The 25,235-nt window shown below is 42.4% G+C and overlaps 1 protein-coding gene across 3 annotated transcripts; it reads left to right on the top strand.

The window, feature by feature from the left end:
- Nucleotides 1-9,412: 9,412 nt before the first annotated feature.
- LOC139375395 (mitochondrial basic amino acids transporter-like) lies at nt 9,413-21,132 on the top strand. 3 transcript variants are annotated; one of them, XM_071117137.1, is made up of 5 exons: nt 9,413-9,884; nt 12,195-12,238; nt 16,708-16,791; nt 18,026-19,990; nt 20,971-21,132. In XM_071117137.1, exons 1-4 carry the CDS (start codon nt 9,845-9,847, stop codon nt 18,797-18,799), a joined length of 942 nt encoding a protein of 313 aa, XP_070973238.1. In that variant the 5' UTR covers nt 9,413-9,844; the 3' UTR covers nt 18,800-19,990; nt 20,971-21,132. The 3 variants fall into 3 exon arrangements, with proteins under 3 accessions (XP_070973238.1, XP_070973237.1, XP_070973239.1); XM_071117136.1 differs by having other exon boundaries at nt 9,417-9,884; nt 18,026-19,995; XM_071117138.1 differs by lacking the exons at nt 9,413-9,884; nt 12,195-12,238; nt 20,971-21,132 and adding an exon at nt 14,559-14,745 and having other exon boundaries at nt 18,026-19,047.
- Nucleotides 21,133-25,235: the final 4,103 nt, after the last annotated feature.

Here is a 25,235-nt window from a genome sequence, read left to right as displayed (position 1 = left end):
GACTCGTTGTGCAACAAACAGTCTGAGCCAATTTCTGGGTTTGAGTAAACATCACCGAGCTGTAACGGGCATATTGAGTTAATTGGAAAATATAAATGTAGTATATTATTTAAACATAAAGAATAATTGTGTATGAATTAGAGATTGTTTGTAGATCCATATATATTTTTTATGTTACCTTCATTTTCCCAGGTCTCTTTTCAGGGATTCTGGTAAAAACGAGACAATACTTGTCCGTCAAACTTGAGCTTACAAATTACATTTAGGGGAATTTTACGAGGGAAAGATACGTTTTCGGAATTTTCTAAATACTTTCAATGTGATTAATTTCCATGTCGAGTCTTTGTCTGGAAATGCCCTGTCAGGAGCAAAGGATCCCAATTTCAAACTCTCCAAAAAAGTGTTTACAAAAAAAAAAATGTAATCATGGATATTAACTAAAAAGGGATCTCATGTAGTTTCTTGCAATAGCCCTCTGTGACTTTAAATAATATTTATCTCAAAACTGTGATTCCTAATGTGTCACATTAGGCACATATCTGGGGAATGGTAACAAAAAATGTGTGCAGCATTAAAGTTCGCCAAGAACACAGTGGCCTCCATCATTCTTGAATGGAAGTTTGAAACCACCAAGACTCTTTCTAGAGCTGGCCACTGGCCAAACTGAGCAATCGGGGGAGAAAGGCCTTGGTCAGGGAGGTGATCAAGAACACGATGGTCACTCTGACAGAGCTCCAGAGTTCCTCTGTGGAGATGGGAGAACTTTCCAGAAGGATTACCATCTCTACAGCACTCCAACAATTAGGCCTTAATGATAGAGTGGCCAGATGAAAGCCACTCCTCAGTAAAAAGCACATGACCACACATTTGGAATTTGCCAAAAGGCACCTAAAGACTCTCAGACCATGAGAAACAAGATTTTCTGGTCTGATGAAACCAAGATTCAACTCTTTGGCCTGAATGCCAAGTGTCACGTCTGGAGGAAACCTGGCACCATCCCTACGGTGAAGCATGGTGGTGGCAGCATCATGCTGTGGGGATGTTTTTCAGTGGTAGGGACAGGAAGACCATTCAGGATTGAGGTAAAGATGAACGGAGCAATGTACAGAGAGATCCCTGATGAAAACCTGCTCCAGTGAGCTCAGGACCTCAGACTGGGGTGAAGGTTCATCATCCAACAGGACAACGACACTAAGCACACAGCCAAGACAATGCAGGAGTGGCTTCGGGACAAGCCTCTGAATGTCCTTGAGTGGCCCAGCCAGAGACGAGACTTACACCCAATCGAACATCTCCAGAGACCTGAAAATAGCTGCACAACAACACTCCCCATCCAACCTGACAGAGCTTGAGAGGGTCTGCAGAGGAAAATGGGAGATTCTCCCCAAATACAGGTGTGCCAAGCTTGTAGCATCATACCCAAAGAGACTCAAGGCTGCAAAAAGTGCTTCAACAAAGTACTGAGTAAAGGGTCTGAAAACTTAAGTATATGTGATATTTCAGCTTTTTTTCCCTATAAATTAGCAAAAATGTCAAAGACACTGTTTTTGCTTTGTCATTATGGGGTATTGTGTGTAAATTGATGAGGAAGAAAGGTTTTCAATCAATTTGAGAATAATGAAAAAGTCAAAGGGTCTGAATACTTTCCGAATGCACAGTACCAGTACACAGTACCAGTACACAGTACCAGTACACAGTACCAGTACACAGTACCAGTCAAAAGTTTGGACACAGCCACTCATTCAAGTTAATTTTTTTATTTTTTTTTACTATTTTCTGCATTGTAGAATAATAGTGAATACATAAAACTATGAAATAACACATATGGAGTCATTTAGTAACCAAAAAAGTGTTAAACAAATCAAGATATATCATATATTTGAGATACTTCAAAGTAGCCCACCGTTGTCTTGATGACAGCTTTGCACACTTGCCAATTTTGTTCCGTCTTTCTGGTGGATTCAAATGAAATGCTCAACCAACTTTCTATGGCTTGTTTTGGAGATGATTTGTTGTTCAAATAACCCAAAGTGAGAGGTTGTAATCTGAATACAGGGGAAAAGGCCATTCTTGACCATGGGGTGCTAGAGAACCAGTTCGGATTTAAGTATAACTTTTGTATGACTTGAAGCCTTTACTGAGAGGTCTAATGCTTTAATATTTAATCATTTCTACCCTCCGAATTCATATTGATTAAATAAAATAAAATGTTATTTGTCACACGCACCGAATACAACAGCCTTACAGTGAAATGCTTACTTTACAAGCCCTTAACCAACAATGCAGTTTTAAGAAAATACCTAAAAAAAAGTATGAGATAAAAGTAAAAAATTATTAAACATAAGCAGTAAAATAACAATAGCGAGGGTATTTACAGGGGGTACTGGTACAGAGTCAATGTGTGGAGGCACCGGTGTCGAGGTAATTGAGGTAATATATACATGTAGGTGTAGTTATTAAAGTGACTATGCACAGATAATAACAGAGAGTAGCAGAAGTGTAGAAGGGGGGGGGGGGGGGGCAATGCAAATAGTCTGCGTAGCCATTTGCTTAGATGTTCAGGAGTCTTATGGCTTGGGAGTAGAAGCTGTTTAGAAGCCTCTTGGACCTAGACTTGGCGCTCTGGTACTGCCATGTGATAGCAGAGAGAACAGTCTATGACTTTTTTGCTCATATAATTTTAAAAAACAAGTCGCAAGGTGTAGGTAAGGTCATAAGCAACTAGCTAGACTGTGATATGACTAAACAGTTAATCTGGGTGATTTTTCCACACATCGACAGGTATTTTCCTTTCCAGGGTAGCAAAATCTTTCTATTAAAATGTATTGTAATGAGATATTTTCTTCCTTTTTGAAACCGAGTACAGTTGAAGTCGGACGTTTACATACACCTTAGCCAAATGCAATTAAACTCAGTTTTTCACAATTCCTGACATTTAATCCTAGTAGAAATTACCTGTCTTAGGTCAGTTAGGATAACCACTTTATTTTAAGAATGTGAAATGTCAGAATAATAGTAGGGAGAATGATTTATTTCAGCTTTTATTTCTTTCATCACATTTTCAATGGGTCAGAAGTTTACATACATTCAATTAGTATTTGGTAGTATTGCTTTTAAATTGTTTAACTTGGGTCAAACGTTTCGGGTAGCCTTCCACAAGCTTCCCACAATAAGTTGGGTGAATTTTGGCCAATTTCTCCTGACAGTGCTGGTATAACTGAGTCAGGTTTGTAGGCCTAATTGCTCGCACACACTTTTTCAGTTCTGCCCACACATTTCCTATAGGCTTGAGATCAGGCCTTTGTGATGGACACTCCAATACCTTGACTTTGATGTCCTTTTTGCCACAACTTTGGAAGTATGCTTGGGATCATTGTCCATTTGGAAGACCAATTTGCGACCAAGCTTTAACTTCCTGATTGATGTCTTGAGATGTTGCTTCAATATATCCACAGAATTTTCCATCTTCATGATTCCATATATTTTGTGAAGTTCATCAGTCCTCCTGCAGCAAAGCACCCCCACAAAATGATGCTGCCACCCCCGTGCTTCACGGTTGGGATGGTGTTCTTCGGCTGGCAAGCCTCGACCTTTTTCCTCCAAACATAACGATGAACATTATGGCCAAACAGTTCTATTTTGTTTCATCAGACCAGAGGACATTTCTCCAAAAGGTACGATGTTTGTCCCCATGTGCAGTTGCAAACCATAGTCTGGCTTTTTTATGGCGGTTTTGGAGCAGTCTTCTTCCTTGCTGAGCAGCCTTTCAGGTTATGTCGACATAGGACTCGTTGTACTGTGTATATAGATACTTTTGTACCTGTTTCCTTCTGCATCTTCAAATGGTCCTTTTCTGTTATTCTGGGATTGATTTGCGCTTTTCGCACCAAAGTACGTTCATCTCTAGGAGACAGAACATGACTCCTTCCTGTGCGGTATGACGGCTGCGTGGTCCCATGGTGTTTATACTTGCATACTATTGTTTGTACAGATGAAGGTGGTACCTTCGGGCATTTAGAAATTGCTCCCAAGGATGATCCAGACTTGTGGAGGTCCACAATTTTTTTTCTAAGGTCTTGGCTGATTTCTTTTGAATTCTCCATGATATCAAGCAAAGAGGCACTGAGTTTGAAGGTAGGCCTTAAAATACATGTAAACTTCCGACTTCAGATGTAGCTCTGAATCCACGATATGGCAGACGTTATAACACATACGCTTTCTCTAAAACAGGTTATGGGCAATAATATCTATGGCTGCAATGAAATCTAGCAGTGCAGCTCCCACAATCCTCTTATTATCAATTTATTTAAAGAAATCATCAGTCATTTGTTTCAGTGCAGTACATGTTGAGTGCCCTTCTCTATGAGCATGCTGAAAGTCTGTTGTTAATTTGTTTACAGAGAAGTAGCATTGTATTTGGTCAAAAACATTTTTTTCCAACAGTTTGTTAAGAGCTGGCAGCAAGCTGATAGGTCTGCTGTTATAGCCAGTAAAGGCTGCTTTACCCCTCTTGGGTAGAGGAATGACTTTGGCTTCCCTCCAGGCCTGAGGACAAAGACCTTCCTCTCAGCTCAGATTAAAGATATGAATGTCAGGAGTGTCTATAGAGTCAGCTACCATCCTCAGTAGCTTTCCATCTAAGTTGACAACGCTAGGAAGTTTGTCATTATTGATCGATAACAATAATTTTTCCACCTCTCCCACACTAACTTTACAAAATATTTAAAGAACAACTGGTGCTTTGAGTTTAGGCTAGCAGGATTCAAGGATGCTATGAGTTAGGATATCAGGACCTGCTTAGACAAAGCAATTGTAACAGTAGACCAAACAATTGCAATATTGTATGTTGGAAAATAAATATACGCAGTATTGTCATTTTATAAGTATCATATTAAATTGTATTTGTCACCTGCTACATAAACAACAGGTATAAACTAACAGTGAAATGCTTATTTACAGGTCCTTCCCAACAATGTAGAGAGAGAGTAAACAACAGGTGTAAACTCACAGTGAAATGCTTATTTACGGGTCCTTCCCAACAATGTAGAGAGAGGTAGTAACAGGAGGAATAAATACACAATGAGTAACAATAACTTGGCTAAATATACAGGGCACCGGAATCGACGTTCAATGGTACAAAGTAATTGAGGTAGATATGTACATGTAGGTAGGGGTTAAGTGACTAGACAACAGGATAGATAATAAGCAGTAGCAGCAGCGTTTGTGATGAGTCAAAAGAGTTAATCCAACAAAAAAAATGGGTTCAATGACAATTGTCCTGGTAGCTATTTGGTCAAATGTTTAGCTGTCTTAATATGGTTTGGGTGGTAAAAGCTGTTCAGGGTCCTGTTGGTTCCAGACGTGGTGCATGGGTACCGCTTGCCGTGCGGAAGCAGATAGAACAGTCTATGCCTTGGGGGTGGCTGCAGTGCCTTGCTGTCGGATGCCAAGCAGTTGCCATACCAAGCGGTGATGCAGCCAGTCAAGATCCTCTCAATGGTGCAGCTGTAGAACTTTTTGAGGTTCTGAGGGGTCATGCCAAATCTGTTCACCTTCCTGAGGAGGAAGAGGCTTTGTAATGCCTTCTTCGTGACTGTGTTGGTGTCTGTGGACCATGTTAATTCCTTAGTGATGTGAACACCGAGGAACGAAGCTCTCAATAAGCTCCACTGGAGCCCCATCATTATGGATCAGGGCGTGCTCGGACTTCCTGTAGTCTATGATCAGCTCCGTTGGCTTGTTGACATTGAGGGAGAAGTTGTTGTCCAGGCACCACACTGCCAGGTCACTGACCTCCTCCCTGTAGGCTGTCTCATTGTCGTCGGTGATCAGGCCTACCACCATCGTGTCGTCAGCAAACTTAATGATGTGTTGGAGTCATGCGCGACCACACATTCGTGGGTGAACATGGAGTACACCTCTGAGGGGCAACCCGTGTTGAGGGACAGCGTGGCGGATATGTTGTTACCTACCCTAGCTACCTGGGGGCTGCCCGTCAGGAAATCCTGAGCTTACTGGTGAGCTTGGAGGGCACTATGGTGTTGAACGCTGAGCCATAGTCAATGAACAGCATTCTCACATAGGTGTTACTCTTGTCCACGGGAGAGGGCCGTGTGGAGTGCAATAGAGCTTGCTTCATCTGTGGATCTGTTGGGGAGGTATGTGAATTTGAGTGGGTCCAGGGTGTCCGAGATGATGGTGTTGATGTGAGCCATGACCAGCCTTTCGAAGCATTTCATGACTACAGATCTGATTGTTATGGGGCGAAAGTCATTTAGACAGCTTACCTTGGTGTTTTTGGGCACAGGAACTATGGTGGTCTGCTTGAAACATGTAGTTATTACAGACTCGGTCAGGGAGAGGTTGAAAATGTCAGTGAAGAGACTTGCCAGGCAGTCAGTGCATGCTCTGCCTACGCGTCCTGATAATTCGTCTTGCCCCGCGGACTTGTGATATGTGTGAATCTAATCAGTTTTCCACATTGATTCAAAACGGGGACTGTGAAGCAACACAAACATTGGCACAGACACATGCATACACACATACACGATAACATATGCACTATACATACACATGGATTTAGTATTGTAGATATGTGGTAGTGGTGGAGTAGGGGCCTGAGGGCACACAGTGTGTTGTGAAATCTGTGAATGTATTGTAATGTTTTTAAAATTGTATAAACTGCCTTAATTTTGCTGCTTAGGCAGCAGCTAATGGGGATCCATAACAAATACAAATACAAACTTCACATTAAATGTTGTTGTTTAAATTACATGGAAACAACATTGATTCAATCAGGGTTTTCCCAGTGGGTCTCTCTCTCACTCTCTCAATTAAATTAAATTCAAACAGCTTTATTGGCATGGGAAACATACAGTGCCTTGCGAAAGTATTCGGCCCCCTTGAACTTTGCGACCTTTTGCCACATTTCAGGCTTCAAACATAAAGATATAAAACTGTATGTTTTTGTGAAGAATCAACAACAAGTGGGACACAATCATGAAGTGGAACGACATTTATTGAATATTTCAAACTTTTTTAACAAATCAAAAACTGAAAAATTGGGCGTGCAAAATTATTCAGCCCCTTTACTTTCAGTGCAGCAAACTCTCTCCAGAAGTTCAGTGAGGATCTCTGAATGATCCAATGTTGACCTAAATGACTAATGATGATAAATACAATCCACCTGTGTGTAATCAAGTCTCCGTATAAATGCACCTGCACTGTGATAGTCTCAGAGGTCGGTCAAAAGCGCAGAGAGCATCATGAAGAACAAGGAACACACCAGGCAGGTCCGAGATACTGTTGTGAAGAAGTTTAAAGCCGGATTTGGATACAAAAAGATTTCCCAAGCTTTAAACATCCCAAGAAGCACTGTGCAAGCGATACTATTGAAATGGAAGGAGTATCAGACCACTGCAAATCTACCAAGACCTGGCCGTCCCTCTAAACTTTCAGCTCATACAAGGAGAAGACTGATCAGAGATGCAGCCAAGAGGCCCATGATCACTCTGGATGAACTGCAGAGATCTACAGCTGAGGTGGGAGACTCTGTCCATAGGACAACAATCAGTCGTATATTGCACAAATCTGGCCTTTATGGAAGAGTGGCAAGAAGAAAGCCATTTCTTAAAGATATCCATAAAAAGTGTAATTTAAAGTTTGCCACAAGCCACCTGGGAGACACACCAGCACATGTGGAAGAAGGTGCTCTGGTCAGATGAAACCAAAATTGAACTTTTTGGCAACAATGCAAAACGTTATGTTTGGCGTAAAAGCAACACAGCTCATCACCTTGAACACACCATCCCCACTGTCAAACATCATGGTTTGGGCCTGCTTTTCTTCAGCAGGGACAGGGAAGATGGTTAAAATTGATGGGAAGATGGATGGAGCCAAATACAGGACCATTCTGGAAGAAAACCTGATGGAGTCTGCAAAAGACCTGAGACTGGGACAGAGATTTGTCTTCCAACAAGACAATGATCCAAAACATAAAGCAAAATCTACAATGGGATGGTTCAAAAATAAACATATCCAGGTGTTAGAATGGCCAAGTCAAAGTCCAGACCTGAATCCAATCGAGAATCTGTGGAAAGAACTGAAAACTGCTGTTCACAAATGCTCTCCATCCAACCTCACTGAGCTCGAGCTGTTTTGCAAGGAGGAATGGGAAAAAATTTCAGTCTCTTGATGTGCAAAACTGATAGAGACATACCCCAAGCGACTTACAGCTGTAATCGCAGCAAAAGGTGGCGCTACAAAGTATTAACTTAAGGGGGCTGAATAATTTTGCACGCCCAATTTTTCAGTTTTTGATTTGTTAAAAAAGTTTGAAATATCCAATAAATGTCGTTCCACTTCATGATTGTGTCCCACTTGTTGTTGTTTCTTCACAAAAAAATACAATTTTATATCTTTATGTTTGAAGCCTGAAATGTGGCAAAAGGTCACAAAGTTCAAGGGGGCCGAATACTTTCGCAAGGCACTGTATCTTTACATTGCCAAAGCAATTGAAATAGATAATAAACAAAAGTGAAATAAACAATATAATTTAAAATACATTATCTCTCTCTCTTTCTCTCTCTCTCTGTCTCTCTGCCCCCCCCCTCTCTCTCTGTCTCTCTCTCTGCCCCCCCCCCCCCCCCCTCTCTGTCTCTCTGCCCCCCCCTCCCTCTCTTCCTCTCTCTCAAGTGATAAAATTGGATACCAGTTATGAAAACATGGGCATGGCAAGCAGGGGAGGGTCAGGTATCAGTGACTCAAGAAGTCTTATTGTCGGTGTCTAAGCCAAAAGGATGACACGTCTAGTAGGAAAACAAACAAGCACTGTTGAAATGCCCCAATGACTCAACATCCCAATGGATAAAATACACCAACAAATATTCACAGAAGTATAAAGAAACTATAGTATTAAACCTAAAAAAAAATAAGTACCTTTGGTCACTTTCAAGAATACAGCTGAATATGCAAATATACACTAGCTACAATGTAAATATTTTTGCAGCTCAAAAAAGAAAAGTGCAACAATAACCATATATGTTTTTTAATGTTAACATACAGTTAGGTTTTTTTCCAGATTGTTTTTTCAGAATGTCTAAAATGCTACAGATGTTGCAATCTTGAGTGTCATTTGTCTTGGTTAATATTTTACCCGTAACATCTGGTCTATGATCTGTTTTGATACTTGGGTACTATAGAGTACTAGGAGTAAATGGTTAGACTAGGTTGGGGAGAGCTGATCATAAATCAGTTGTTTGGATCAGAAAGTATTGTGGTCGGTGCTATTGATCATAACCCGTGGAAAATCAACTCGAGCCAATCAGCGTGCGGGGCGGTAGGGGTGTTGTCTTAATCACAGTGATCTGATTGGGCTAAATGCTTGGTTAAAAGGGGCTTTGAATCTCACGGGATACAGTCAGAAATAGAAACAGCGTGCGGAAGGAAGAAGACAGCTGGTGGGGGGTAGTGAACTGTGGGAGCGCCTCACATCAATAATCAAATCATACACATTAAGCTACTTAGCGATCTGTCTTATTCCCGAGCTCACATGGGTACTGTCATTAACAGCCCTTCGCAAACTCGCTTTTATTCAAGAGGAGACGAGAACTAGCTACTTTACGTTACTGTATCTAGCAATTCAGCTATCCTTTAACGTTACAGATGCAGCCATCAAACTACAGGTCGAAACTGATAGTTAACTAAATTATTCGTCTTTGAAGCAATACAAGATTGTAGCTAGCTTTTGCACCAAGCCAGACCTTTGAATTAGCCCCGTGTGTTACGGAGAAATACAGACTTATTGAGAGCTAGCTTTTGACTAATTCAACGACTCCTTGGGGGAATGGACTTTACATTGGACTTTGCAGCAGGATGCATAGGAGGTAAGTTAATTAACGTTAGTTAGAAAGCATACCCGTGGATAGATTGCTTCAATGCTTGCTACGTGGCAGCACGGAGTCATGTTTGCAAAATGTATCAGGTTGGAAACGCTTTGAATAAATGATTCATGAGTTTGGCTAGCAAAGCTAGTTAGCCAATGCAGAAGTGTGCCTAGTGATGGCGCAAGTTTGCCCACAAATTTACATTTCATGAATGGAAAATTACAGAGTACTGTTCATTGTCTAGTACAATTTCTTGCCCCTATTGTTGTTCCTATATTAATTGTGCTTTGCTGGCTAAAGCTGTTTTTGTTTTCTTAGAATCACAAAATATATCTTTGTGCAACTTTATACTCGCAGCTAGACAATTCCATTCATTCCAAACCATGTGCTGTGAGTGTTAAAAATGGGCAGTCCCTCTCAAGCACCAATTACATTAGCGACATACAAATTCAACTTCACATAATCAAAGCTGGTGACTATAACGAGCGAACTTGGTACATTCTTCAGATTTATCAGGGTACACAGAATAACCCCTAAACTAAACCAGGTGTAGTTTTAACCCTTGGGCGTTGTGAAATAGACCTCTGTAGCATTTTACAGGTTAATTAGATTTTTACTACATTGTTAAAATTCTTATCCACAGAAAGTCAATTCCTAACTTCCTATCAATATGGATCATTGCTTTAGTTAACCCCATCTCAATTAATATGAATGTCAGCTCAGCCAGAAAGTGTATCAATAAGTCTATGATTGGGCGTTATTGCGATACTGTCTCGGCTACTAATAATGTCTTGAAAGTTGGGGTCTGACAAAATGTTCTCTAGGGCCATTCCTACGAAACAATTCTCAAGTGTAATTTTTCATGTCCTTTTGAGTCACTGAGATTGGGATCTGTGCTGATCAATTTAATGCATTTTGATTCGATTTTATTCAACTACAATTTCCACAATTCTCATTACTGCAACAGTCCAACAAAGTAATAAACCAATTTCATTTTTTTTAAACATTGCTCCCCTAATGAAAAGTTAAACATAACACTGGGGAAAAAAATATTTATACTGAACAAATATAAATGCAACATTTTCAAAGATTTAAAGTTCATTTAAGGAAATCATTCAATTGAAATAAATTCCCTAATCTATGGATTTGACATGACTGGGCAGCGATGGGTGGGCCTATGCCCTCCAATAGGCAGCCAGGCCAACTCACTAGGGAGCCCGGCCCAGCCAATCAGAATGAGCTTTATTACAGACAGAAATACTCCTCAGAACCCCAATTTGAGCTTTTTAGCCGTTTTGTTGAGAAGACCAAGTGGGGTGAAGGCAGAGTTTGAGAATAAGAACCTCCTTCTGAAGGCAAATAAATGAACTTGTGCTCATCTAAAGATGACTACTTCTAAATGATGCATCATGGGTGAATACATTTTTATTTAAAAAGTGGCGTGTTTACAGTAACTTAGTGTTACCAAAATGAGATGTCCAGAAACGGTTTGTACATAAATATTATAGTAACACTTCAACTAGTATACCATTTTTTTTTTATTCTTTCTGGACAAACTACAGCAACATATTTTGTTTTATTCAAATAAGTTATTTTTTTCTGAAGTAAAATGACCTGCGAATTGAGTCTGGGTGAATTTCAGTAATGTAAATTTGGGGGAAAATGTAAAATAATTCAGGCAAAAGTATTAAAAAAATTGACTTTAAAAATCTAAAATTGTATTGGTTGCATATGAAATTGTGCAGGTGCAGTGAAATGCTTGTTTGTACACAACACACACAGAAGGACAATTGATTTTTGCAGATGCATCATGGGTTTTGTAACTCATGTTTTAAAACTGGTTTCAAGAGAATCACATGAATGCACCACTGCTTCACTCACTCAAACACCAAGCCAGAACACATACAAGTGCCCCTAACCTGAAACGGCCCTAGTTATGGTTTTATCCTGTGGTGTCACACAGTATTGCGTTTTCTTCTCGCTAACAATGTCAAGGACACGTGTTCAGTACAGTGAACAGCTGATGGGCAGTCCAGAGAAGACTGTTTGTTCTTGTGTAATGCACTTGATATTCAAACATGCACCCACCACCACTGAACGTGTAATAACTTGCATCAGGTCTAGGCTCAAAGACTGAGTATTAAACAGTGTCTCTATGCTGTTTACTGTACCTATACTTGTACTTAGTTACCACTCTTTCTCCAAGTTGTCAGGGTTTGTAATTGTTTCACATAGCTTTAGACCACATTACATATCGACCTCCTCCAACAAGCAAAGTGCTGATTCATTGTTCATCTTTGTCACTTCCAGGTGCTGCAGGTGTCTTGGTCGGGCATCCTTTTGACACTGTAAAGGTGGGTTTGTTTTATCTGGTTGGCAAGTGCCTGGCACGTGTCATATATTTTTAGAAATCGCACTGAAATGTAATTCCTATTTAGCTACTGTGGGGTTTATCAAGGCTCCTCAAAAGGGCACATTTGAGTATAGATTAGATGACCCAAAGTGTTTGATAAAGTATGAAATATTCATGCTCTCTCCCAATCAAAACATTTCAGAACTGCATTTCTCAGCTATTACTTACATATAGCAAACTGCACTTTTTTTCCCCAGACCCCACACACACGTGGGTATTTTGCCTGGTTTTCTGACCTAGAGTCATATCTACACACTGCTGTTTAAAAAGTAGAGCACATAACATTCTTAACCCAGTGTCTTACTGCAACACAATCTGTTCTTGGAACGGAACAGACATCTACTCCTAGTTAGTTCATGAACCAGAGATGGAGCTGTTGTCTCTGTATGGCATGTTGGCAGTGCATGTTGAAGCTTGCTGAGCAACAGTGTGTGCACACAACGAAAAATTTACTTATCTAGAAGCATGACAGGTTTCTGTCTGTTATAGTTGACATTTCAAAATATGCCCTTTTTTTTGTGTGTGTGAGTGTATAGCCTTAAGCTCAGCTGACCCCTACACTCATCATATGCATTACCCAAATATAGTTTTGATTAACACCTAAGCCACATGATATGTTGGAGCTGTGACAGCATAGGTCATTGGAAAGCTCTGAATAAACATTACACTTCATTGGGTCATGGACTCTACAAGGTGTCAAGTTCTACAGGGATTCTGACCCATGTTGAGTCCACTGCTTCCCACAGTTGTGAAGTTGTCAGGATGTCCGTTGGGTGGTGGACCATTCTTAATACACACAGGAAACTTGGGATTACGGTATGTTACCCCGGTTCTCTGAAGGAGATGAGGGAGACCTCTCACTATGGGACACGCCTTCTTTACGGGTCATTGGTTGAAGCCTTATTCAATCACACCAATCAGAGCTTTGTGGGTGTATGCCCTGTGTGTCTTTTACACCCTGCACTGCTCTGGTTTCCTCATTCTAAGAACTACCTCTTACACAAGTCAGAGAACATAATGTTCACAGTGCCCCTTATGTGGCAATTCCTCTAGTGGAATGTTCTCGGAGACTGCAATCCCCAACAACTGTACGCCTTGGCGATAGCAACGTTGGGACGTATCATAACCTTGAAGTAGTTGGGGGGGGGGGCTACTGAGTGCATGAAGGATGGACCGAGCATTCGTGAAGGTCGCTAGCGCGCTTGGCCAAGGTGAGAAACGGGGCTGACGTATGTCACCATTGACCTATTGTCTGACCCGACAAGGACATGTTGGCCCCTGTAGGAATGGACAAAAGTGCCTGAGGGATAATACGTTTAGCACTAGAACGTGGATATGGGCTGTACTCAGTCTGACCATACGCTGTTCACTGTATGCTCTTCGTGGACTGCCCCCCCTCCTCCCATCCCTATAGTGATGCATCTATTTGTCACTACTTTGCATGTCGTTGAGGTCAGAGGAGTTCTGCCAGCTTATCGAGACCCTGTGCCTTGCGCTAGGTGTGCTGATTCTTTCCAACAGTTGGCGCCAAGGGGGTATCCACTGGTAATTGCTTGGAGTGATGCCCTGAGGCACCGCGTTGCTGGTGAGCGGACTGTCTGTCCCAGGGTCGGAGCTGCAGGAGAAGGCTGAGACTTCTTGGGGATCCTCCAGTTCTGTGAGGGAGGACTCCTAGTGACGACCTGGGTGAATGTGGGCTTCTGGGGATTCAGGGCTTGCTTCTGTGGTAACAGGGAGCCCAGCGCCTCACTCTCCTTTTCTTAGAATTTAACCTGGCCTGGTGGGATCGATCTGTCCATTCAGGTAGGGCAGCGCATCTGATTGCCTTCGAAGAAAGGTCAGTTATTGACTCCTGCCCTACCTCTTCAGTCTGGCTGGGTAGCACAAACTGAGCAGAGGAGAAATTATTCTGTGGTGTAATCCATCTGCTGGTCAAAGGGTGCCTCCTAATGTGGCAAGAGACATGCCGTCGTCCTCACATCCGGATTCGTCGGCATTAATGACCACCCCTTGGTGAAAGTGGGGATTCTCCGAATCAGCCTGAAGTGCAGACTGAGGGGATGCCTAAAGTAGCTTGTCCCTCTGGGACTTCGTTGTCAACTGAGTTGTCCTCGCGCAGGTATGAGGCCTGGGCAATACTTTCCATGTACTTCATGTCTAAGGACACGAGTCCAGCTGAGCGCAATGCACACAACTAGCGGGGTCGATGGGAGCCTCCATAGCGTCCCGGACGTGTAATGCCTGCAGTTGCCAGGGTGAGCGTTGCTAGGCTTTTGCTGCTTTTTCTCCCCTTTCCCTGACGACTTGGCCGGTAAGCCTGTTGGACATTGCGTTTCGACAGGACTGACAAAAGCAAATGGAATTACCGGGGGGCTAGCTAGCCACTCCACGCGCTGCTCCTACAATGGGAATTTGGGAGAGACACTGGGTAATGTGAGCTTGAGCCAGGTAAGCCGAAACAGACAGCTTTATTTAGCAGGGTGGTGAGAAATAAATGCCGTCTTTAAACTTTCAGTGTAGTGAATTAGCTGGCTTTCTTTACCTGAGTTTAGATAGCCAGCTAGCCGAGCCGTCGCGTGGGATACAAAGTGCCGACTCGGTCTGTAAACCAAGTAACTTGAGGTAGAACGAACAGCTGGGTTATCTTTCACAGGGGAATTAAAAAAGGTGCTTCAATGATGGGGTAACACACTGAAGAAACACAAACGCTCATGCTAGCCAAACAAACCCAGAGATTGCTAGCTAAAACGTCAGTGCGGTTAGCCCACTAGCTAGTCAAGATACACGAAAGTTCAGCAAGCTAACTCCGAAAGTGGGAACCGACAGAGCTAGAGACCCCGGGTAGAAGTAGCTAAAGTTTGTGGGAACCTGCGATTAGCAGGATGCTAAAGCAGTGCAGCTAGCTAGCTAACGATGCCAATTGTTTGTATGCCAGGCAACAGGTGTACAGTATTTAGCCGATGACAAAAAGTGCTGCTAACTGAGGTAACTTCACTCTGTAAAGTGAAGCTGAAGTTAGCAGCATTCCTGAAAAATAGAAAACAAGCCACTCAATGCTATGTGTTGGGGTAGTAACCCAAACCGAAAGGAACTGTTAAGTTGAGAGCTAGTTTACTGAATAAAGCTGCTTATCGGGCTAGTAACCAGATGGACTCGAGGCTAAGAATGAGGAAACTAGTGCAGTGTGTTATAAGACACTCGGGGCGTACACACACTGCTCTGATTGGCCTGTTAGGCGGGCTTGAATAAGGCTTCAAATAATGACCCGCAAAAGGGGCCGTGTCCCATAGTGAGATGTCGACTGAAAGAACTGTTCAGCGTGAAAAACCCAGCAGTGTTGTAGTTCTTGACACAAACTGGTGTGCCTGGCACCTACTACCATACCCCGTTCAAAGGCACTTAAATATTTTGTCTTGCGCATTCACCCTCTGAATGTCACAATCCATGTCTCAATTATCTCAAGGCTTAAAAATGATTATTTAACCTGTCTCCTCCCCTTTTAACAAGGGATCATAGCTTTCACCTGGATTCACCTGGTCAGGTTGTTTTGTACACTCAGTGTATCTGCAGGTGTTTTTCTGTTTGTTTTTCCGTTTCACATTTTAGGGGTTTGCATTTTTGAATGCTATGGATCCCCCTGTATACAAGATTCTACTTCCAACCTGCCGGTAAACATATATTTTTAAGGCAGTGTGCAAGGTATTTTTTTAAGTACATTTCTAGTAAAGTTATACTAATCATGGCAATACAGTTTGCATGAGAGGCTATTTTTGAGCCTAATAATCAGGTTTAATTGTTTTAATGATGCAATTTATGAGGTTTATACTGAAATGTTTATCTTCTCATACGGTTAGTCTTCTAAGAGCTGTAATTTGCAGACACTGAATCTTAATTTTTTGCTGTGTACTCGTAATAATCTCTAAGTGTACAAGTTACAACACATGTATCAGGATATTTGTACTTGATATTTTGACAATTTGAGTCAAACTTTTTTTATTTAAAAAAAATATATATATTCTGAGTACAGACATGTGGAGGGACACTGTTTTGTTTTTATCCCTGAACAGGGATGGCTGTCTTTAACAGCATAAGTGTCACTGTGTTTTAGATGAGGGATATACAACCTCTGCACGGGTGTGACCTAGCTAGTAAGTACGGTCTAGGTCTTCTTTTTCTCCCCTGTGTTTTTGTTTTTGTGTTCCAGACTTTTAAATAAGTAGCACAAAATACTTTAAAAAATCATTTTACTCTTGTCAGCCAAATCTACTCTTATATTGTAGTACATTAGTCTTTTGTTGTTGTATATTCGCTTTTCCTATGCGTTTTATGTGTGATTGTCTTTTATTGTTATTAAATGTGGCGATATTGCCTTCTGAGCTTTTTCGCTAACATTGAAGATTCCATTTTCAGGTACGACTCCAAGTTCAGAGTGTGGACAGACCTCTGTACCGCGGCACATATCATTGCTTCCAGTCTATCGTAAGGCAAGAGTCGGTGAGTACGACCGCTACCGTTACGGAATCAAGTCAGAAACTGTTGACATTGCGATTTGCGTTTTAGAATTGTTGGCTTTATAAAAGCATGTTTCACTCCATCAACAACGAGCTGAGAAGGTGCACCATGTCTGATTGTCTGACAAGTGATATTCCGCTCAAAATAGTCTATGTATGTTGTGCACGTGTTATAAATGAAGATGAATGAAAATAGACCTATAAGCATGATGGTCAAATGTGTTGACGTTGACTGATATTTCCATCAATTAATTAAAAGCGGTATTTTCGCAATGGGATTGTATTTTCTTTTTTATCCCGGCCAATTTGGCCAGCTATTGTTTTTTTAAATCGTCTGTTCATATAATTTATTTTGGTCAAAAGCCGGCAATTACCGGCTAACGGAAACCCTGTTGTGTGGGTAGTCACCAGTGGTGAAATCCTTTCATTCAAATTGATTGATGTGTTTTGGGAGGTAGTTGGCACTGCAGCCCATGAGGCATTGCCATGTGCTCTGTGCAGTGCCAACTGCTGTTGTACCATTGGTTAGAACAGGGCTCTACTCAGAAGGGTTTCTCATTAGTCTTGTGCTTCAATCATAGAGAATGATAGTGGCCAAAAGGCTGTTTTTAGCATGGGCAGCTCCATTGAGGGCTTCCACCATTTTAAAGTTGTCAACTGGGTGGGAATTCCTATGGGTTGTAAACCTCAATGGTGCTGCTAATGCTGTCACAGACGCTATAATGGCACATACTGTATGTAAAGATGAGTCCGCTATCTATCTCTATGGCTTCAATACAGAGGTCAGTCTAGCAGAGAGCCTATTGGCCAGTCTGGGGGGGAGGAGGTTGGGAAAGACATATCAGTAGCTAAGGTCAATCGGGGTGTTACGCCTGCTGCGTGGCTAAATTAAGAGAACCACCTTGTCACTTGAGCCGGTTAAGTATTAGGTTAAGGCTGTCAGTATTATAGTGGAATAGCAGCTTAATATTTTAGCCTTATAGTATTGCCTTATGAAGAGTATGTCCTGAAGCAACATTTGTTGTGGTGAAAGTGTGATTTGGCTGTGGCAAACTACTACTGTGTGTTTGTGCCAAGTTCTTCAGCTTCATTCAACTTAAGTTACCATGTTACGTCTCTCGCTCTTTCTGTCTCTCGCTCTTTCTGTCTCTCGCTCTTTCTGTCTCTCGCTCTTTCTGTCTCTCGCTCTTTCTGTCTCTCGCTCTTTGTCTCCACAGATGACGGGTCTGTACAAAGGCATTGGCTCCCCCATGATGGGTCTGACCTTCATCAACGCCATCGTGTTCGGTGTCCAGGGCAACGCCATGCGCAGGCTGGGCCACGACACGCCGCTCAACCAGTTCCTGGCCGGGGCGTCGGCGGGCGCGTTGCAGAGCGTCATTTGCTGCCCCATGGAGCTGGCCAAGACGCGCATGCAGCTGCAGGGGTTGGGTGAGAGGAAGTCCAAGCAGAAGCTGTACAAGAACTCTCTGGACTGCCTGGTGCGCATCTACCGGAAGGAGGGCTTCCGCGGTATCAACCGGGGTATGGTGACCACGCTAGTCCGCGAGACACCGGGTTTCGGGATCTACTTCTTGACCTACGATGTACTGACGCGCTCTCTGGGCTGCGAACCCGATGACCCCTACATGATCCTCAAGTTGCTGTTTGCCGGAGGCATGTCGGGCATCACCTCGTGGCTCTCCACTTACCCTGTGGACGTCATAAAGTCCCGGCTCCAGGCGGACGGCGTGGGCGGCCACAACAAGTACAATGGCATCGCTGACTGTGTGCGTCAGAGCCTGAAGCGCGAGGGCTGGCGGGTGTTCACGCATGGCCTCACCTCCACGCTGCTCCGGGCGTTCCCCGTCAACGCCACAACCTTCGCCACCGTGACTCTGTTCCTCATGTACATGCGAGACGATGAGGGCGCCGTCAATGACTGCGAGCCCCAGCCTGCCCACTCCTCTCTCACTGTGAGCCCACAGCAGGCCCAGCCCTCAAGCTTGTGAATGGGAGAAGGTGGTGTTTCTGCTCTGGTGACCCTTATTGGGTTGGAAGTGGTCCCACAATGCACCAGCTAATAAGCTGATGTGACTTGACTGCTCAACTTCAGCTTCACGAAGGCTATTTTTACAAGATGTATGTATGTTCAGATGGTAAACCGCGCTTGTAAATACTTGTCCAATTTTGACCCCTGGTTTTGTACAGAGTACACTTTTTTTCTATATATATATAATTTAGTCTTTTTGAGAACTAATTGGGGAAAGAAACTAGCAGTGAAAAAGCACAAATGTCTGACCTAGTCATCCCTTATGCATATACAGTGGGGCAAAAAAGTATTTAGTCAGCCACCAATTGTGCAAGTTCTCCCACTTAAAAAGATGAGAGGCCTGTAATTTTCATCATAGGTACACTTCAACTATGACAGACAAAATGAGAAAGAAAATTACATTGTAGGATTTTTAATGAATTTATTTGCAAATTATGGTGGAAAATAAGTATTTGGTCAATAACAAATGTTTATCTCAATACTTTTGTTATATACCCTTTGTTGGCAATGACAGAGGTGAAGACTTACAGAAAACATTTGACAAGGTTTTCACACACTGTTGCTGGTATTTTGGCCCATTCCTCCATGCAGATCTCCTCTAGAGCAGTGATGTTTTGGGACTGTTGCTGGGCAACATGGACTTTCAACTCCCTCCAAAGATTTTCTATGGGGTTGAGATCTGGAGACTGGCTAGGCCACTCCAGGACCTTGAAATGCTTCTTACGAAGCCACTCCTTCATTGCCCGGGCGGTATGTTTGGGATCATTGTCATGCTGAAAGACCCAGCCACGTTTCATCTTCAATGCCCTTGCTGATGGAAGGAGGTTTTCACTCAAAATCTCACGATACATGGCCCCATTCATTCTTTCCTTTTACACGGATCAGTCGTCCTGGTCCCTTTGCAGAAAAACAGCCCCAAAGCATGATGTTTCCACCCCCATGCTTCACAGTAGGTATGGTGTTCTTTTGATGCAACTCAGCATTCTTTGTCCTCCAAACACAATGAGTTGAGTTTTTACCAAAAAGTTATATTTTGGTTTCATCTGACCATATGACATTCTCTCAATCTTCTTCTGGATCATCCAAATGCTCTCTAGCAACCTTCAGACGGGCCTGGACATGTACTGGCTTAAGCAGGGGGACACGTCTGGCACTGCAGGATTTGAGTCCCTGGCGGCATAGTGTGTTACTGATGGTAGGCTTTGTCACTTTGGTCCGAGCTCTCCGCAGGTCATTCCCCCGTGTGGTTCTGGGATTTTTGCTCACCGTTCTTGTGATCATTTTGACCCCACGGGGTGAGATCTTGCGTGGAGACACAGATCGAGGGAGATTATCAGTGGTCTTGTATGTCTTCCATTTCCTAATAATTCCTCCCACAGTTGATTTCTTCAAACCAAGCTGCATACCTATTGCAGATTCAGTCTTCCCAGCCTGGTGCAGGTCTACAATTCTGTTTCTGGTTTCCTCTGACAGCTCTTTGGCCTTGGCCATAGTGGAGTTTGGAGTGTGACTGTTTGAGGTTGTGGACAGGTGTCTTTTTATACTGATAACAAGTTCAAACAGGTGCCATTAATACAAGGTAACGAGTGGAGGACAGAGGAGCCTCTTAAAGAAGTTACAGGTCTGTGAGCCAGAAATCTTGCTTGTTTGTAGGTGACCAAATACTTATTTTCCACCATTTGCAAATAAGTTCATTAAAAATCCTACAATGAGATTTTCTGGATTTTTTTTCTCTCATTTTGTCTGTCATAGTTGACGTGTACCTATGATAAATTACAGGCCTCTCATCTTTAAGTGGGAGAACTTGCACAATTGGTGGCTGAATAAATACTTTTTTGCCCCACTGTATATGTGTGCACAGCTGAGTATATTTATGTATGTCTGAAGGGCTTGTGGTAATGACTGGAGTGGAATCTGTGTAGAGTAGTATCAAACGCATGGTTTCCAGGCGTTTGACACTGTTCCATCTGTTCCGTTCCGGCCATTTATTATGAGACGTTTTCCCCTCAGCAGCCTCCACTGGTCTGAAGGTATGTACATATACTCTACTGTACATGAAGCTTTCCTATTAAAATACTCATTTAGTAGAGTCCTATCCAGGAATTCCAAACTAAGGGTCTATTCACACAGCTTGAGGGGGGGGGGACTCATCCAGAAAGGAAGCCATTTAATTGGTTCTAATCAATGATTCTGCCGGCTAGGACCAATGAAATTACTTCCTTGCGTGGATTTTTACGGCGAGCAGTGTGAATGCACCCATAGGTCAGAGTGAAGATTCTCTCTAGTAACTTTTTTTTTTTTAAATTAAATTTTTTAATCTCCCCTGTTGGAATGCCACTGGATATTTCAGAGTCTGGTGTGAGGTCTGCATTACCTGGTTCCTGATTTTAAATTACTCTTGGCTGAATTTACACAGGTAGCCCAATTCTGATCTTTTGCCCAATTGTTGGGAAAAGAGCTGATCTGTTTGTTCAAAATACCAGTTGTTGCCAAATAGATCAGAATGGGGCTGCCTGGGTAAAAGCAGCCTTTGTTCTTCTTGATAATCCAAAAGTTAAACAGTCATGGATTTCAACTCCGTCTTGTCTCAGACCTTGTAAAGGTGATACATTATTTCTCATTTTACTGAAAGATTCAGCATTAACTGAAATATTTGCTTGTGTGCTGAAATGACTGCATGAAATGTCATGAGCGAAGTGCAGAGCAAAAATGATAATTGTTTTGATTAAAACATGTTTTGTTAGTACAATGGAATTGTACTTTATTTGAGGCAGTATAAATCTACAGCCTGATTGTTACACTTTGGGCAAAAGTGGTAAATTTTACAAACATGATATTGACTATACATCTCATGATTTTTATTTTATAAATTATTCTACAAGTATGATGTGTAAAGTAATCTCTTGAATATTGCATCTTTTCACGTACAGACCTTGAATTGAATTGCAACAGTGTGGTTCACAAGAACGTGTTACTTAACTAGTTTCTATATGATGGATGACACTGCTTGTACAGAGATGTGTTACTCATGATGTATTTATACTGTGAATTTGGGTCAGTGCTTTCGCTCCCTCGTCTTGTTTCTTTTATAGCACCTAGACATTCGAGGGCAACTCGACTAAATGGAATGCTGCTTCCTTTCTGTTTTACTGTGACGTAATACGACCAATCGGAGCTAGATATTTGGTCAGAAGAGCACAAGTGCTTGACGAGGCCAGTTACTCTTAATTTGTACCTGTCATATTTGTTCTGTATCGGTCGTAATGTCTTTAAACCAAAGCAATATGTGGAAAAAACATGTCAGAATAAAACCATATGAGTCTTTGTCATGTCTTTTCAAGCCACGCCAACTGAAATAGTAGCATTGTCTGTGTTTCTGCCTAAGTCCAGGATTCAATACGATCGCCATTTTAAGGTAATTTCTGATTTTGCGCTGACATAGCGATGGGTCTACTGAACATTGCTTTTAAAAAGGTGCGTTGTCGTCAACAACGCGATCGTAATGTATGTAAGGCTAAGCCTGATGCTGTGTTTCATAACCTCCTAGTAAATGGCAGCATACGGACTTGTAAAAAATCTACTTGAACGTCCCTAACTGGTAACTAACTACCATTGGGGAAACTAGTCTTATCCTGAGCCCCTACTCCTCCCACATGCTGACCTCTGCTAAAGAAATGCCCTTAACAGCAGAAACAAAATATTATTCACGAATCTTTTAATATAGTTTTGGAACACCATTATTTGTTTGAGCGTGATAGAGTGAAAGTACAGCTATGGTTGACATTAGCCAATTGGCATTCTCAACGTGTTTAAAGCGTTTGAAGCCACAACTCGTTGCTTGTAATTTACAGCCCAGTCAACGCTCTTCTCTTTCCCAGGCACCCCAATGGTGGAACCAGCTTCCCACAGAAGCTAGGAAATCATATTCATAGTCTGGAAAAACTCACCTACAGGGGGGAGAACAAGTATTTGATACACTGCCGATTTTGAGTGTGTGGACAGGTGTCTTTTATACAGGTAACGAGTCCAAGCGGGTGCAGTTAACAGGTAATGAGTGGAGAACAGGAGGGCTTAAAGAAAAACTAACAGGTCTGTGAGAGCTGGAATTTTTACTGGTTGGTAGGTGATCAAATACTTATGTCATGTAATAAAATGCAAATTACTTACTTAATCATACAATGTGATTTTCTGGATTTTTGTTTTAGATTCCGATTCTCACAGTTGAAGTGTACCTATGATAAAAAATTACAGACCTCTAAATGCTTTGTAAGTAGGAAAACCTGCAAAATCGGCAGTGTATCAAATACTTGTTCTCCCCACTATATTGTGATATGTGGTTGTCCCACCTAGCTAATTTTTTTTAAATTAAAGATGAATGCCTTAGTTTAAGTCGTTCTGGATTAGAGCGTCTGCTAAATGTGATACCTTGTTGATCAGTGCATATCAGTATCCAGCTACCATATGTTAAGTCATAGTATAGGTACCCCTCAAACTGAAGGGGACAGGCATGACTCTAGAACAAGATTTTGAAGGCATAACAAATGTGTTTTTTTATTCTAGGGCAAAACAAGGAAATTATTTCTGAAATGCTGGTTTGGTTTTGAGAAAGGGGTCGTGTGTGTGTACGTGGATAGGGCTTTGTTACCATCAACAAGTTGAAGTACAATCCCTTTCTCAAACACAGCACTGTTATATTCAGACCGTGACAGAGTAATGGGCTATATCAATCCATAGTGCATGCTCGTTCCCAGAGTCATCTTATGCAATGTGATTGTGTACTTCTATGCAATTGTTATAAAGACTGGAATGCAACCAGTGTAAGTGCAGATAACAGCAGTCGACCAATGACGTGTCCTAGAGTCACTTCTTGTGGTGACTTCGTGTGGTTCAGACAGACTACTCATCTCGCTGGCCAGACTCCTGGAATTCCACCCCCAGAGTGTGGGAAAGACAGCGGCTGTGCGAAGACACTACAGACAAGGTTGAAATTGCATGTTATCTGCTACAGTCAAATATTGAACAAAGAGGATATGAATCTAACACTAAGAAATCTAGGAGTATGAACTTCATTTTGTGTACTTATATCTGTCAATGTGTTTTGACTGAATCATGTCAAATACTTTTGTGAATTTGTTTTGTAATAAAGCAATTTAGTTATAGAAAAATTGTGCATTTTTATTCCTGCAATCGAAACCATATATTTGTTTATTTATTTTCTACAAAATATGAACACAAAAATACAACTTTTATTTGAACAGAAATGGTAATAACTTCAATAATTTGTTCAACAAAACAAACGCAGTGACACATTGCACTCCCAATATGCATCCACCATACTGTACATTCACCTTACTGTCTGTCAAGTCTTATTTCAATGTGCAATAAATATTTACAGTAAGGCTGGGCCTTGTTCATTAGGGAACACAACTGAAAACATTGAATGAAAATGACTTTCTTATTGGGCAAGTCCAGATAATCCCTCCCTGTTTCAGTCCCTTTCTTATTGGACAAGTCCAGGTAATCCCTCCCTGTTTCAGTCTGTTTTATTCCATTTGGTGCCACAATTGCAGGCCATGATGCCGTTAGAGGTCCCGTTTGAGGGAAATTGTCCTTCGGGGTCAGTTGTAGGATCATCTCACTCTCCCCAAATCCTAACCAGTAACCATTAGGGAAGAAAAAGGGCAACTGACCTTAGATCAGTGCCAATGAGGAACTAGGCAGTGATGGCTGGCTAAAGGCTGCACTTCCTGGCTGTGTCAGTGTTGGTGTAACAGGAGTAGCGTAGGCAGTGGTAGATCTCCTCGGCTCTGGGGCAGCTCACATACGCCCCCTTTTGGAGAGCCTCGACATAGCTACAAGTCGAGGGGAGGGGCAGTGTTCCTCGAGGGAGCTACAAGTAGAGGAGGGGCAGTGTTCCTCGACGGAGCTACAAGTCGAGGGAAGGGGCAGTGTTCCTCGACGGAGCTACAAGTCGAGGGAAGGGGCAGTGTTCCTCGAGGGAGCTACAAGTCGAGGGAAGGGGCAGTGTTCCTCGAGGGAGCTACAAGTCGAGGGGAGGGGCAGTGTTCCTCGACGGAGCTACAAGTCAAGGGGAGGGGCAGTGTTCCTCGACGGAGCTACAAGTCGAGGGAAGGGGCAGTGTTCCTCGACAGAGTTACAAGTAGAGGGGAGGGGCAGTGTTCCTCGACAGAGTTACAAGTAGAGGGGAGGGGCAGTGTTCCTCGAGGGAGTTACAAGTAGAGGAGGGGCAGTGTTCCTCGACGGAGCTACAAGTCAAGGGGAGGGGCAGTGTTCCTCGACAGAGTTACAAGTCGAGGGGAGGGGCAGTGTTCCTCGACCGAGCTACAAGTAGAGGAGGGGCAGTGTTCCTCGACGGAGCTACAAGTCGAGGGGAG

Source organism: Oncorhynchus clarkii, chromosome 19, assembly GCF_045791955.1.
Source record: "Oncorhynchus clarkii lewisi isolate Uvic-CL-2024 chromosome 19, UVic_Ocla_1.0, whole genome shotgun sequence".
In the NCBI taxonomy this organism is placed as follows: Eukaryota; Metazoa; Chordata; class Actinopteri; order Salmoniformes; family Salmonidae; genus Oncorhynchus; species Oncorhynchus clarkii.
The sequence above is the reverse complement of the archived record's forward strand: the minus strand, read 5'-3'. Positions and strand labels throughout refer to the sequence as shown.

What these genes read in the sequence shown, in the direction of transcription:
- LOC139375395 (XM_071117137.1), top strand. Translation starts at nt 9,845, where the DNA reads ATGGACTTTACATTGGACTTTGCAGCAGGATGCATAGGAG. An exon ending in TGCAGCAGGATGCATAGGAG is followed by an intron (nt 9,885 to 12,194) that starts GTAAGTTAATTA and finishes TGTCACTTCCAG; the next exon opens with GTGCTGCAGGTGTCTTGGTC. An exon ending in CTATCGTAAGGCAAGAGTCG is followed by an intron (nt 16,792 to 18,025) that starts GTGAGTACGACC and finishes TTGTCTCCACAG; the next exon opens with ATGACGGGTCTGTACAAAGG.